Below are 14,748 nucleotides of genomic sequence, written 5' to 3'. Positions count from 1 at the left end.
TTTTAGTTTAATTGATCAGAAATGTCCCACATATAAAGGATGTGCATGGTATTGTCTGTATCAAAATTCATAAAGCACGAAGATATATGTCATTATGACTGAATATGTCATCACCCTTGACAAAGTGACTTTCTGGCTCATATGTGAGCGTGAGCTGCATATAGTGCTGAATGCACACTCAATTCACTCAATACTAAGTGCGTATATTTGATTTAGACATTGGTGGGGACAGAACAGCAGAACTCTGTTGCTCATGTGAAACACCATAATTCAGACTCTTTGTTAATTGATGATGTGAACTTATCAATTAACTGTTTTGGACTGCTGTCTTGAACTGGGTGCAAATCTTATGTTCTTATGGGGGCCTGGCCACCCCTGAATTACATTAACATTAGGCTATACTTAACCTGGAGTTGGTTCACCCTCTGATATGTGAAGCATATTAGTAATGCTTATTTCATGAAAAGCTGTTATATGGGCAAAGATGTTGCTCTTTTTTGATACTTTATTAATATGCATTCTTAACAAAATATGCAAAAAATTAAACAAAAAGTAACATAATAATAAACATCTAACACTACTTTCCCATTCACCCCAAAACACATAGCTAACAGTTTACAGACATATACTCTTTAAACAATTTTAAAGACAACAAATCATTATTTCACAAAAGCATATAAAGAAAAATTGCATAAAGTCTGGAGGTTCACATCTGTTCATATTTAGGAAACCCTTCCCTCAGAAAAAAAAGTCACACAAAATTACAACCCTCTTTGTGTGTGTTCATTGTCTGATGCTTTTAGGCTCTAAAAGTCACCTGTGGTGAGAAAATAATTAAAAATGTTTCTACTTTTGGAGCTGTGGTGTGCCAACTTTGATTTTCCTGTTTGAAGACACACCAGTTTGCAATATCAAGCAGCACAAGGAGATGTTAAAATTGTAGTAACATAAAAGTGAAGTTGAAAAGTAAAGAGTTGACCTTCTATACACAACACACATCTAATGTATGTGTCTAGGTCCTACTTATGGTTTGGGTGTAGTTCTGAATAGAAGTTTGAAAGTATGCAGGAGTGTTCTTTTGTGGTTGGAATATTATGACGTAAGATTTTGGTATGAAATAACTGAAGAGAATTCCATTTATACTGGATACCTGGGCCACTGCATTCAAAATGATAATGTATTTGCTTTTGACAGAGAGGTATGCTGTGAAGTAAGCAATCCAGGTCAGATAGTACAAAATGAGACTGAAGGTTATTGATTTGGCCTCGTTGTAATTTTTCGGCAGATCTCTTCCCATATAAGAAAACAGGAGACACAAGACACCAATAAACCAACTTATAAACATGACTATGGTAAAGGATATAGTGCTCCCCATTTCACAGATGAGCATAATTTGATCTTTAAAAGTCCACGAGTCAGCAATGGCTTTGACAGGATTGACAGTCATCCATATTACACAAGACATTAAATGAATGAAAGAAAAAAATGCAATGAAGATCCACTGGCCATTGTGTTTTACCCAAAGGCTGTACACCTTAGGGAACTGAGTAGCCATTTTAAAAACAGAAATAATTTGAAAGGAACGTACAGTCAAACAGGAAATACAGACAGTGAAGAAATATTCAAATATGGCATTTCTCAGGAGGCAAAATACAAATGTGGGTTTTCCAAAGAAAAAGAACACACTTATGCTAGACAGAATCAAACTGGTCAGCATGAGGAAACACATGCTGCCACCAGCAGACTTCACCACTGGTGTGTCGTAATTGTAGGCAAAAAGGCAGAATATGGCAATAAGGAGAAAAATTAGGCATGCAGCAGAAACCATGACAATGATGGAGAGGATTTCTGTAAACTGAGGATAGACAATAGTACGTGTCTGACATGTTGTGCTGCCCTCATCAGACCATTCACCCTCTGCACAAGGAAAACAGGTATAAGAGTCCCCTGAAAAAAAGGAAAAATAATAGGAATATTAATTAGTATTTTCAATAACTGTAACTTGATGTGGGAAATATTTTGAGTTTAAATATCACACTTCAAATAGCACCATAACTCAAAATATTGCATTGTAGAATGAGGTGAGGGAGCTTTAAGAGATCCGCATAGAAAATGAAAAATCTGTCATCATTTAATCACACTCATGTCATTCCAAGCCTGCATGACTTTCTTTCTTCTGAGGAACATAAAAGAACATATTTAGAAAAATGTTGGTATTTGGTAACCAAACAGTTTCCACTGACTGTGGATAAAAATACAATTGAAAATTCAATAGGCAATTATTTGGTTACTAACACTCTTCAAAATATCTTATTTTGTGTTCAGCATAAAGAACAAGAAATGCATACAGCTTTGGAACCACATGAAGGTAAGTAAATGATGACAGATTTTCCATTTTTGGGTGGACTACCTCTTTAAATTCCAAGTTGTCATTGTCTGCTGCCTAGGGTACTTACGAGAAAAATCCACATAGGTGTTAGGCGGGCATTTTTTACACGTAAAACAGCAACTATGAAAACCTCCAGGTTGCCTTGAATATCCCGCCTTACATTCAACAGAGCAGTTTGAGAAAGGAACCTTTCAGGAATGGGAAAATGTATTATTAAAGTTACCATTAATTTCAATCGATTTTACACATTTCTCCAAACTAAGATCAGTAAACACAATACAACACAAATTATATTATTGCCTTAAAGGCACAATATGTAATTTTTCTGCTTTAAAAACAGCAGAAATCACTATATCTATGTTATATATATTTTTTTTTAGTTGTGTACTTACATTATCCAAACAGTTTCCACAAACTTTCAAATTTGGAGAAAATTATAGTTTAATTAGAAGACACGGCATGTTTCTTTATTTCCGTTTTGTCGCCCGTCTATGGCGTCATATAACCTTTGACCCCTCTAGTTTATCTAACTTCCTGCGGAACCCGGCGGAGCCGCCAAATACAAAAGTGAACAGAAGCAAAGAAGAGACGAAAAAGAAAAAGTAGTAGCTAAGCCTTGATCGAGACTATTATATTTTATATTTATATTGTTTATATTAGTATTTATACCTCAATCAATAACTTAGTTATGGATCATGATTATGCTTTGCCTGCACGTTCTGTGAAGCGCAAACGTACGGGTGAAATAAATGACCCGAGAAGGTTTTGAGACAAGAGAAGAAACAAGACACGGGTAAATATTGGAGCTGCATTTCCAAGATGGAGAGAGCTTCGTGACAAGCTGAAACTACAGAGAGATGCCGAACTCGCTTGCATTCTAATAAACAGGTATGCATTCATTCAGCTAACTGTATCTATCCGTATATTTTGTGAAACGATGATGTCTTGTGTAAAACGCAGACGGACTAGCTCTCATGTATAGTATAATGTAAATCCACATTTGTTCTATATCTAGCTGGATAAAGTAGCTTCAAATGCAGTTCACTATCTTGTTCGATATCATAGTATAAATGTAATTATAATTATTAACGAAAGGCGACCGTGTTTTTTAACATATATTACTACTAGCTAGATGGAATATTGATTTGATAGGGGTCTGATAATTCATATATCTCTCCGTTCGTCAAAATACTAAGTTAGAATGAGAGCAGAATGTGGGGAGCGACAGAGTGCTTGTTCCAATGACAACAACTCCCATGAGCCCACGCTCTTTCCCGACGTCATCAAAGTACGTCTCATGTTATTATTTTGATTGAGTGACCCCTGGTGGCCAGAAATCCCATACTGTACGTTTAAATGCACAAAAATGTCTTACTTTCAAAACAGTTAAAGTAGCGGCAGGTCATTTTTTCCCAAAAGCATATTTGTTATACTGGCTGCAAGTCTCTTCTTTATCCTGATCACAATTAATCATTAAAGTGTGGAAGGCTCTGAAACATTTTCTGTCCCATTTGCAGTGGCATCATGTTCTGGCACCTTGCAATAGTAGCAGGATATATCAACTGTTTTGGAGAAATGTGCTCCTCCGAGCTTCATGCTTTAGCTCACAAGCTTTTTAGTATGGAACAGATGATACATTTTGTTGTAATGGGCGGCCCCAGGCATTCTGAACATGGATGCAGACTTGCCATGCTCTATGAATACCATCCCCTTTAACTATTAAAGTAATAATTATTTTGTGTATTTGGAGTAACAGAATATGTTGACATGCCTTAATGTTCAAAAAACACATTATTTTTCAAATACTGTACATTATTGTAGGTCCTCTATGCCCCACCTCTCTCTCAAACGAGTAATTTTCTACAAAGTCCCTCTTTCTGACAAGCACAGTCTACTCTGATTGGCCAACTGATCCAGTGCATTGTGATGGACCGGACACCACAAGCACTCGTCGGAAATGTAACGCCCCTTTCCATAATCGCAAGCTTCATATTTCAAAATAAATGTAAAGACAGTGAATAATGTCCTTTGTTTGATCATTAAAAAAAGGGAACAGAGTCGCGGAACAGACACTGATAAAGCTCCTACTATATGTGTTTGCAGTACACAAGCCACGGATGGCAAGACAGCTGACTCAACTGTGTGACCGTCTCTCTCTGTCTCTCTCTCTCACACACACATATGCGTGAGCTCACACACACACACATAAACAATGTGCAAAACTCCACATTTGAACAGTCAATAGCAAATACTTAAACTAATAGCAAAACATACTTCAAGTAGTTGATTCAGAAGCACCAGATTGTTGTAGCAAAGTCAGAATGACCTCCTCTCCAAGGTTCATGAAATGGTCATCTATAAAATGGGTTGCTGTTCTGTTGTAAGTAATCTTTCCTAAACGCACTTACTTTCTGAAGGCCAAATAAAGTGCTTTTGCCTAAATACACACAGCATCTCCCTGACTTGACTGCTTCAACTCTAACTGTGGTTACTGAAACCACGCCTTCTTTCTTTGCATGAACATTTAGGCAGCATTATGCAAATATTTCCACATAGTGACATAGACATGTGGGGGTGTGTTTCAATGAGCCATTTTAGGGGTGTGTGGCATTTGAGTCTTAACTTTGATAAAGAATATCTCTTTGGATTTAAGACAGATCGTCTTCATGTACCAAGAGCTTGTAACACTCCAAAGAGAAAGGAAAAAATTGAAATCGCATCATATGACCCCTTTAATGCATACCCTGGCCAGGTTGAGAGAACAGAGTTTGACTTCTGTATGCCCAGCCTCTCTCATTACATACAGATCTCACGTTCCAAGCAAATGAGGAAATCTACCACCCTCTTAAATAAAACACATTCGGGATCCTGCCATTTATTATTTCCATTGTTCAGGATGCTGGGGCTACTTTTACATGGTCTTCATATTATTGTAAGGGCTTCCAGATGACTGTGACTTAAAAAGAGTGATTCCATGGCCTTGTGTTAGTGGAACAGGGTTTGATCACCTCTGGCTTGGACACCTAAGTGAGGATGTATGATGTTGAAAAACGCCTTTTTAGGAGGACCGTAGCAAACAAGCAATTGGTCTGATTTTCTCCACATGGCAGCTCTGTGGACGTATGCGTCCAGCGCTCGAATGGACAAATACAATTTAGCTTCTCCTGGTCTGGCTCCTGAAAGGGAGGAGGCCAGAAGGCCTACAGTACTATGGGTTGTGGCGTAACAGAGGGAACTTTAGGAACGTAACCTGCTCGAGGGTATAAAAATGCTTTGGCCATACCAGGGGAAAAGTCTAAGTAGGTAGGGGCCACAGAGAGTGCCTGAAGGTCTCCAACTCTCTTTAGAGAAGTAATAGCCAGTAATAGGGCAGTCTTAAGGGTCAGATGTCATCTGAGATATCATGAATCGGCTCAAATGGAGCTTTACAAAGAGCCTCTAACACCACAACCAAGTCCCAGGGGGGAACACGGGACCGTACTGGAGGTCTCAGCCTCAAAGCACCGCTGAGGAAACGTGTAACTAGGGGGTGTCTACCCACTGATTGACCTTTGAAAGGGACGTGGTAAGCAGCTATGGCTGCCATGTACACCTTTAAGGTGGAGTAAGTTAATCGCAGAGAGCCTAGCTTGGAGAAATTCAAGAACTGTACCAACTGGGCAGTTAACAGGGTCAAGCTGGCGGTCTCTGCACCATGAGGTGAAGAGCTTCCACCTCAGGGCGTACAGTTTCCTCGTAGAAGGAGCTCTGGATTGGAGGAGGGTCTCAACAACCTCGGTTGAGAGACCGGAAGCTATGAACTGTGCCCCCTCAGGGGCCACACCCACAACTTCCACAACTCCGGGCGAGGGGTGAATTATTTTGCCCTGTGCCTGAGAGAGTAGATCTGTCCTGATCGGTATCTCCCATGGAGAGCCGTCGAGGAGTGATATCAAATCTGCAAGCCATACTGGGCCTGGCCGGAACGGGGCTACTTATAGAAGATGGACCCTGTCCTGGCGTACTCTCGCCCAGAACTCCCGGGAGCAGAGCGATAGGGGGAAAGGCGTACAGACGAAGCCTCAGCCTGGTCTGTCCCAGAGGAGCAGGATGAACTAGAGAGAAACAGAGGGGACACTGCGATATCTCTTGAGTCGCAAAGAGGTCCAAAAACTCTGCATATCTACTTCACCACCTCGGGGTGAAGTTTCTTCCAAATGTCCCGACAGTATGTCTGCTCCCACATTCAATCTCCCAGGAATATACACTGCTCCGAACGAGAGGAGTTTGTCCTGGGACCACAGAAGGATCTGGTGTGCTAGCTTGTACAAGGGGCGCGAATGCAGATCTCTTTGGTGACTGATATAAGAGATCGCCAATGTGTTGTCGATGCGCACCAACACATGGTGACCTCTCAGGTCTGAGAGTAAATATTTCAATGTTCGATGCACAGCTAGCATCTCTAGACAACTGGTATACCGTGTCAGATGGCGACTGCTCCACAGACCGCGGGCAGGGTGGTCACTCATGACCACACCCCAACCGGTGAGGGACGCGTCTGTCGCTAGTGTTACATGGCGACCAAGAGCTCCCAGCACCGGGCCCTGATTCAAGAACCAAGGTTTCTTCCATATGTCTAAGGCATGAAGGCATCACCATTTGACCTTGATAGTTCGTAATGGATTCCCCCTCGGGGAAAATCCCTTGGTCTTGAACCACCACTGTAGGGATCTCATGTGCAGGAGGCCAAAAGGTATCACGTTGGACGCAGCTGCCATAAGCCCTAACAGTCTCTGAAACTGCTTGACAGTGAGTAACTGGCCTTCTCTGACTCTCTTGACTGAGGTAAGGATTGACTCGAACCGAGCAGGAGACAGACGTGCCTGCATCATGGTCGACTCCCACACTACGCCTAGATAGGTGGTTCTCTGAACTGGAGAAAGTACACTCTTCTTGGCGTTCAGTCTCAAACCCAGCTCCCCCATATGTGCGAGAACGACATCTCGATGTCGAACCGCCATTTGCTCTGATTGAGCTAAAATCAACCAATCGTCGATATAGTTCAGAATGCGGACGCCCTACATGTCAATCTCCTCGGAAAAAGAAAGGTAGAGCATCAAGCCCGGTGCTCGGGGGGAAGAACCGAAGCTCGGGCTTCCGAACCCAGGAATCGGGCAGATCTGATGGTTAAGGTAGGAGATAAGGACGTGCCCGTCTCCATTCCCTCCAGCAGATCGATCTACGAACCCAACAAATGCCGACGATCGCTCCTCCTCGAACCCGTCCCGGCACTTAACCGACTGGGGGAAGGCTGAGCAGGTCCCGTGGGACTCTATATGTCTGCGAGTAACTGTGGGCTGCATATGTGCACATTTACCACTTTCAACTCGCTGTCTGCCTGTGCAGAGCGTACGTGCACGGGGCTCGTTTTTACAGAAGCCACGCGCTGTATGTGACATACTGTATGTGGGCACTGGGGAGTGGGCACGTTTACTATGCGGCGCGCTCGACCAATCTGTGTCGATCTTATGTGCGCGAGCCCTGTGTGCAGGGCTGTGCTTACATGTGGAGATGGGCACTGAGGAGTGGGCATCGTCACTGCATTTATAGCACCATCGGCCGTGGCCGGACGAGCGTGCAAGGGTTTTTTTTTTTTTTTTTTTTTACAGAAACCACATGACGCGTGTGACATAGTAATTGTGGGCACTGAGGGGTGGGCACGCTTACTATGCAGTGTGCACGATCGACTTGAGTCGCTTTTATGGGCGCAGGCCCTGTGTGCAGGGCTGTGCTTACATGTGGAGATGGGCACTGAGGAGTAGGCATCGTCACTACATTTATAGCACCATCGGCCGTGGCCAGACGAACGTGCACGGGTTTCGTTTTTACAGAAACCACATGACGCGTGTGACATAGTGATTGTGGGCACTGAGGAGTGGGCACGTCTACTATGAAGTGTGCGTGATCGACTTGAGTCACTTTTATGGGCGCAAGCCCTGTGTGAAGGGCTGTGCTTATATGTGGAGATGGGCACTGAGCAGTGGGCATCGTCACTACATTTATAGCACCATCGGCCGTGGCCGGTACACCAGAAATTACACCTTTTTCGGGAAATATCTGGGTAGCCGTGATAACGGTTTTTGTGTGCAGGGAAGCGGGCAACCGTACAGGCTTGCGCATTGCAAAAAACGCTGAAACAGTCACAATATCTGGAACTGAAACAGCGGCGCGCTTAGGTGAGAGCCCGGCCACAGCGGAACTCGTACACCGGCGCTTCGATGAAGCAGCCATCGTGTGTAGTGCCGACGCAGCGTCATGCAGCATGCATAGATGGCTTTCCTAGGATGGCTTCGGGGCTCCCGGCCTCACCGCAATCCTCTGCCACGGTCCCCACGGCGCGGGGCGATGGCCGGTAGAGCGAGAACGGGGGTCTCGAGCTGCGTTGCTGAAGCTGTTGTGATAACGGCTTTTGCGTGCAGGCAAGCGGGCCACTGTGCAGGCTTGCGCATTGCAGAAAACGCTGAGACAGTCACAATTCCTGGAACTGAAACAGGGGCGCGCTTGGGTGAGAGCTCGGCCACAGCGGAACTCGTACACCTGCGCTTCGATGAAGCAGCCATCGTTAGTAGTGCCGACGCAGCGTCACTCAGCAGGCTTTAGATGGCAACACCGCTTTTTTGCCGCCGTCCAGCAGAGGGCGGACAAAGGTGCGTCGCTATCGCCTGTTCCACTGGCGGAAGTGAGTGGTAGTTCCTGTTTTTAACATCATCAGTGTGGAGAATGCTAGTGAGACAGACGAACGAGTTCACGCTGAATATGGAGCGTTCCAAGCCTTCGCCACCTCTTCGTGAAGCTCAGGAAGAAATGAGGCGGGCTTTGAGAAGTACGCTCATCCGAAAGGGAAATACCATCCAGCCGGGAACGAGAGGGGGGGCGCTGGTGCAAACCACTCACGGCCGAGACTCATCGCGGCCAACACGAGCATTCGCCCCGGCTCCTTCTTGATGTCAGCTCGTCTGCTGGGCTTCTGAGCAGAAGGCGCGAGATCCTCGGAGCTCGCCCAGCCTTCACTGCCCAAAGCTAGCAGAGAGCGCGTGTCCTCTTCCCCCGACGCGGCCCTGAGATCGACTTCCTCGGACGAAGCGCCGGCAAACAGCGGGCGCTGCCCACCGGGAAGCGATGCGGGGGGGGGGGGGGGGGGTGGGGGGTGAAGCAAGGCGAGCTCGGTTGAGCTGAAGACGGTTCCGGAATCCGCTGGAAGCGATGCTTTTACGGTCAGAGAAAAAGGCCAGGCGAGTCCTCAGAGTCACCATGGCAACAGCTCGCAGTGGGGGCATCCGCCGTCAGCGAGCGCGAGCGCTGCATGATCTTCACCCAGGCAGGAGACACAGATGACGTACCGGTCTCCCTCGCTGAGTGGGGCTCTGACGAGCCGCAGGACGGCATCTTAAAAAAGACACGAGCTCTTTTATGAGTGTGTGTCGCAGGGCGAACACACACACACACATAAAGAACAGCTTGGATATAACAGAATTGAAAGGATATAGGCGCCGGATAGCACAGCAGGAACGGCAGTGGAAGGCGGCGATGCCAGCAGCTTCAGAATGGCTCGTCCTGCTGATGTGCTTTCTCAGACGGCGCTTGCTTCCTCCGTGATCCAGCGATGCGTGAGCTTCGCTGAAGAGATGAAAAATCAGGTGAGTCAGCCTTTTCGAGCTCCTTTTATAGGTTGGGCCACACCCGTTTCGGTGGGAAGTGGCAAGAAGGGCGCGAAGCGCCCTCATTGGTCTGATGTTGCATCAGCCCGAACTCGATAGGCTTTACAGTTGCCACAGAACAAGCCAATGAGCGAACGAGCCGTCTCGCCTATGGCTGTGTACTGCTGCAAATGCGCTTTACAAAAATACAAAATTAAGGATAATTTTTTGCTTCAGTATTTCGTGAAAAGAGACTTTTCCCGTAGCGTTTTAGCTAAGACGCAGTACGAGAGAGCTCTCGTAAGAGAACTACTATTATTTTAATCTCCAGTCTGTTATTTATCAGTTCAGATAATTTTTTAATTTTTTAATAACTAGCAGAAGACACTTACCAGTTTTAACTTCCAGTTGCGCAGATGGGGCACGTTGTAACACTACGTTACAATGTGCTATTCTATGACATTAGCGATGTCATTTACACTATTTACTTTAATGAATTTTAATGAGAAACAGGAGAATAAAAACTGACAATGTTTAGTCAGCTTAATGTTTAGAAATTATTATTTCAAAACACGTAAAGCATTTTTTTCTCATTTATGTGGGTCCTCCCAAGCATTGATTGCAATGTGTTCATTATCAAACTCTTAAATCAGATTATTTTTAATTCTAAAAAAAAACATTATATTATTTGAAAAGAAAAAAATATATATGTTTATTTTTTTTTCCGTTCGATCAGATAACATTTTAACCTGTCATATGGTCATGTTACAACGTGCCTCTCAGATGTTACAATGTACCCCACCTATGGGGCATGTTGTCACATTTCTCTTCCATTTTTTAAGAGTAGATAAAGAAAAACATACACTGTAATTATGAAACAAAGTGACATATTTATACTATACATATATATACTTTACAAGTGTAATATTACTGTGGATAAAAAAATAAATATTCTGAACCCCATGTGGATGTACACAAACTGAAAGGATGCATGTATATCAGATGCGTGCAGGTCTTAAAGGGACAGTAGGCTACTTGCTGCTGTGTGAATTAATGGGATAGTTCACCCTAAAATTTAATTTCTGTCATCATTTATTCACTCACATGTTGTCCCAGACCTATGTTAACTTCTTGTGCTGAAAACAAAATAAGACATTTTGAAGAATCTGTGTAACCAAACAGTTGCTGGTCCACCATTGACTTTGATAGTAGGAACTGTGAACCAGCAACTGTTTGGTTTTCCACCTTTTTCAAAATAGCGTTTGTTTAAGAGAGGAAGGAAACTCATTCAGGTTTTAAAACAAATTTTGTGTACTGTACATGAAGCTATAAAAAATAAAACACTATTTAATATTTTGGGTGAATTATTCTTTTAATGTTAATAAAACACCAAACACAGAGAGAAAAATCACTCAAAACTCTTAACTAAAAAACTTTAATACAGCTGCTTTAATAGGAATCAATGTATATAGTGTTTTATTTTTATATTTGTTCATTCATTTTGCTCCTGCTAAACACACCTATTGTACCTGGAAAAAAACAACAACTTTATTTTATTTGTATAATATCTATATTTGTAATTTGTATCTTTTAAAATAATAATAATAATAATAATAATAATTATAAAAAAGATAAAATAATGACAACAATTTTGATCTTTACCTATGCACTTTGGTCTAAATATCCACCATACCTTTTCATATTTTTTTTTACCTTAAAAGGCTTTATAATAGGGAAATTAATTTGGCTGTGATGCTCAAACAGCTTGCAAAACAGAAAAACCAACATGACAAGGAATCGCGATAAAATAATGATATTTATTAAATGAATAAATAAATAAAAATAGAACCGTTATATTTTTATCATATCGCCCACCCCTAGCCGAGGGGATACAAACCCATAAAGACTCCAAACCCCCACCCCTGGTCCGCAATTGTGCCGCAATTTGCCCCTGCCCCTCGGAGTCTGTGCATGCCACTGCTGTTAGTAAAATGTCTAAAGTGGACTATAGAAATAAGGTTTTACTACATAAAACCATTATGCATGTCAAGGTGCGTGTTGAGGTGAAATTGCAACATCATGATTTTCCTGATTTAAAATCTTGGCATTTCAGAAGGGTAATTTATATTTTAACTTAGGGCATTAGTTTTGAGTTTTGAAACTTGCAGTACATTTTGATTTCAGAGTAACCTCTCACATGAGTAAATATCAAGCACATTTTAATTTCCTTTAATCTCATTCATCTTGACAATAAATGTAATTGTTTTGCTAAAGTAGAAGTCTGCAAGTTAACTTTCATTTGGCAAAATGTGTAAACTGATTGAGAAAACTGTCATTTATAAAGCTAAATTTTTAGATAACAAAAATACTTACAGAACCATTGTTATGCCAGGTAAGGAGTGCGTTATCAATAGTAAAAGTAATTTCTGGATGTTTCTCATATATGCCCACCATCTGAAACTGTGGAGGATTCACTTCAGTGCGCCAAAGCACAACTGCAAAACTGATAGCTGGATCAAAATGATCATCGTATTTCACCTGACGGCCATTGAGTATAAAATCCAACTTCTTTATTTCTCCCAGAAGCTGTTGTGAGGTGTGTAAAGAAATAAAAAAGACAAATAATGTATATAACTATATTGTCAATATTATATGATATTAATGGTATGTTACATTAATAAAATTTATTTTACTTTTGTTTTATTCATTTATTAAATTATTGAATATAATAATTAAATAATATAAGCAATAATATAATGTATAATAATACTGATTCAACTTGTCATGGATTCATATTAGTTCACTTACCATATATGGCTTAGCCATTGTATTTTTCTGGCATTCATTGATGTCACACTGCAGTACTTTATGTAATGCATGAGCTATAGTATATATGGCAGCATAGATGGCAAAGGAAAGTGATGGATTCTCATTTATAATCTCCACAGCAGTCAGCAATGAGCAGTAATGACAAACTTGATTACATGTCTTACTCTTGGCATCACCCTCAGCAACATTATGGCCATTATCAGATGCTCCTCTGGCTTTATAGACAAATTCATTAAATCCGGGCAATGACAACAGTCTCTCTGTAATGCCAATGATTGTGCCAATTTTCTCAATTCCTGGCTCTCTTGGAAGCTGTTGATTCATAGACCATGCATTACTTGCAATCCATACTTTCTCTTGGATGTTGTTTGCTATGGCTGCTTTGATAAATTTGCTTGCATATTGTGGCACAGCGAAAATAACAATGACATTGATGTTGAGGATATCAATCTTTTTAAGTGTTAGACTGTAGTTTGCATTTAGACTTAGACGCTCTTGATAGGCCAAACAAATACCAGTATTGTTTATATACTCATTAAACAGCTTTAGTCCATCTGAACTGTAATCGTCTTGGCTACCAAGAAAGGCAACCCAGTTCCATCCAAACCACCGTATTATGTGAATAATCATCTCTATCAGGTCTTTGTTGCTAGGAATTGTTCTTACAAAGGAAGGATACTGAAGTTTATTGCTTAATGCATAGGTAGAAGCTCCATAATTAACCTTTGAAAGAGAGAGAGAGAGAGAAAAAACACACTCATCTATGTAGTGACGTGGTAGTCCTATGTGGTAGGAAGCAAGTGTGTAAGAATTTTATTGTGTACTGTATAAAAAGAAACATAATTTACCATTGGTATAAGGTCCATTGTGAACAGAGGTGCAATAGTCATAGTTCTTGTGCTTCCATATGGTCCTGTTAAAGCAATCACTTTAGGCTTATAGTTGTTGAGTTTTTCTCTAGGTTTAATTGAGCCATTATCTGAGATGAAACGTAAGGCTGAGTTGACATTCTTTATATTAGAACAATAGTCAAAAATGTCATATCCCAGAGAAACATTGGGCAGAAGAGTGGTGGAGTTATTAATCTCCTCAACAGCAAACCTCATTACTTGCAACATGTGATAGCCAGATTTTGAAGAAATGTGCCTTGAAAATAGAAGTGAGGACGTTAATGAGGACTTTGAAGAAATTCTACTTTGATTTAAAATATTGTGCATTCATAACCCAAGACTGGTAAAAGATCCTTGCTTACCTGAAACATTCGGAGGTCTCTGCGGAAAACAGCGTTGTTTCTTGTTCAATTTCATGTAAAGGGAAAAGGCCACCCAATACATAATCTCCCTCCAAGCTGAAGTCTGATGCTGACCAAGACATTTTGAAAAAGAAACAATTGGTAAAGCCCACGAGCAAAATGTAAATGCAACTGAGAAGCATGGTTTAAGAAGTTGTGAAACAGACTATGTGCACAATGGCTAATCATTTGAGAACTGTCAGGCTCATATTCAAGACTTAATTTTCTTAATGGACATTTCAATTTGCTTAAACCACTATATTCACTGATTCAAAAGTCAATTTCCATATCTAACTCATGAAGCACATCAATAATTTTTACATGCATTACACCACAAATGTGTCCTTATATATAAATTGTTCAAATGTTTGTATTTATAAATCAACTCTTATTAGCAGGGTTTTTACAGTTAGATTTTTACAGTTTAGAGATGGTTAAACAAACTGTGATGACTCTCACTGTTGTGTATACAGTATATGTATAGTATATGAGATTTTATTCATTTATTCATCATATTTATTTGTTGAGGTGAATACTGTGATGTTTTCATCATTGTTTCAGTA

At 41.4% G+C, this 14,748-nt stretch overlaps 1 protein-coding gene across 1 annotated transcript; it reads right to left on the bottom strand.

Moving 5' to 3' along the window:
* Positions 1 to 911: 911 nt before the first annotated feature.
* Positions 912 to 14,328, bottom strand: LOC132115351 (taste receptor type 1 member 1-like). Its single transcript, XM_059523787.1, has 6 exons — positions 14,147 to 14,328; positions 13,743 to 14,040; positions 12,874 to 13,617; positions 12,439 to 12,651; positions 2,457 to 2,577; positions 912 to 1,947 (listed from the first exon to the last, which is right to left on the bottom strand). Exons 1-6 carry the CDS (start codon positions 14,326 to 14,328, stop codon positions 1,013 to 1,015), a joined length of 2,493 nt encoding a protein of 830 aa, XP_059379770.1. The 3' UTR covers positions 912 to 1,012.
* Positions 14,329 to 14,748: the final 420 nt, after the last annotated feature.

Source organism: Carassius carassius, chromosome 34 (assembly GCF_963082965.1).
Source record: "Carassius carassius chromosome 34, fCarCar2.1, whole genome shotgun sequence".
In the NCBI taxonomy this organism is placed as follows: Eukaryota; Metazoa; Chordata; class Actinopteri; order Cypriniformes; family Cyprinidae; genus Carassius; species Carassius carassius.
Note: the sequence above shows the minus strand (reverse complement) of the source record. Positions and strands in the feature narration are given on the sequence as shown.

Excerpts from the sequence above, each read along its gene's own strand:
- LOC132115351 (XM_059523787.1), bottom strand. The coding sequence starts at position 14,328 with ATGCTTCTCAGTTGCATTTACATTTTGCTCGTGGGCTTTACCAATTGT. Across the intron at positions 12,652-12,873 it reads CAATGGCTAAGCCATATATG|CTTCTGGGAGAAATAAAGAA; the intron begins GTAAGTGAACTA and ends ACCTCACAACAG. Across the intron at positions 2,578-12,438 it reads CCTGGCATAACAATGGTTCT|GTTCCTTTCTCAAACTGCTC; the intron begins GTAAGTATTTTT and ends CATTCCTGAAAG.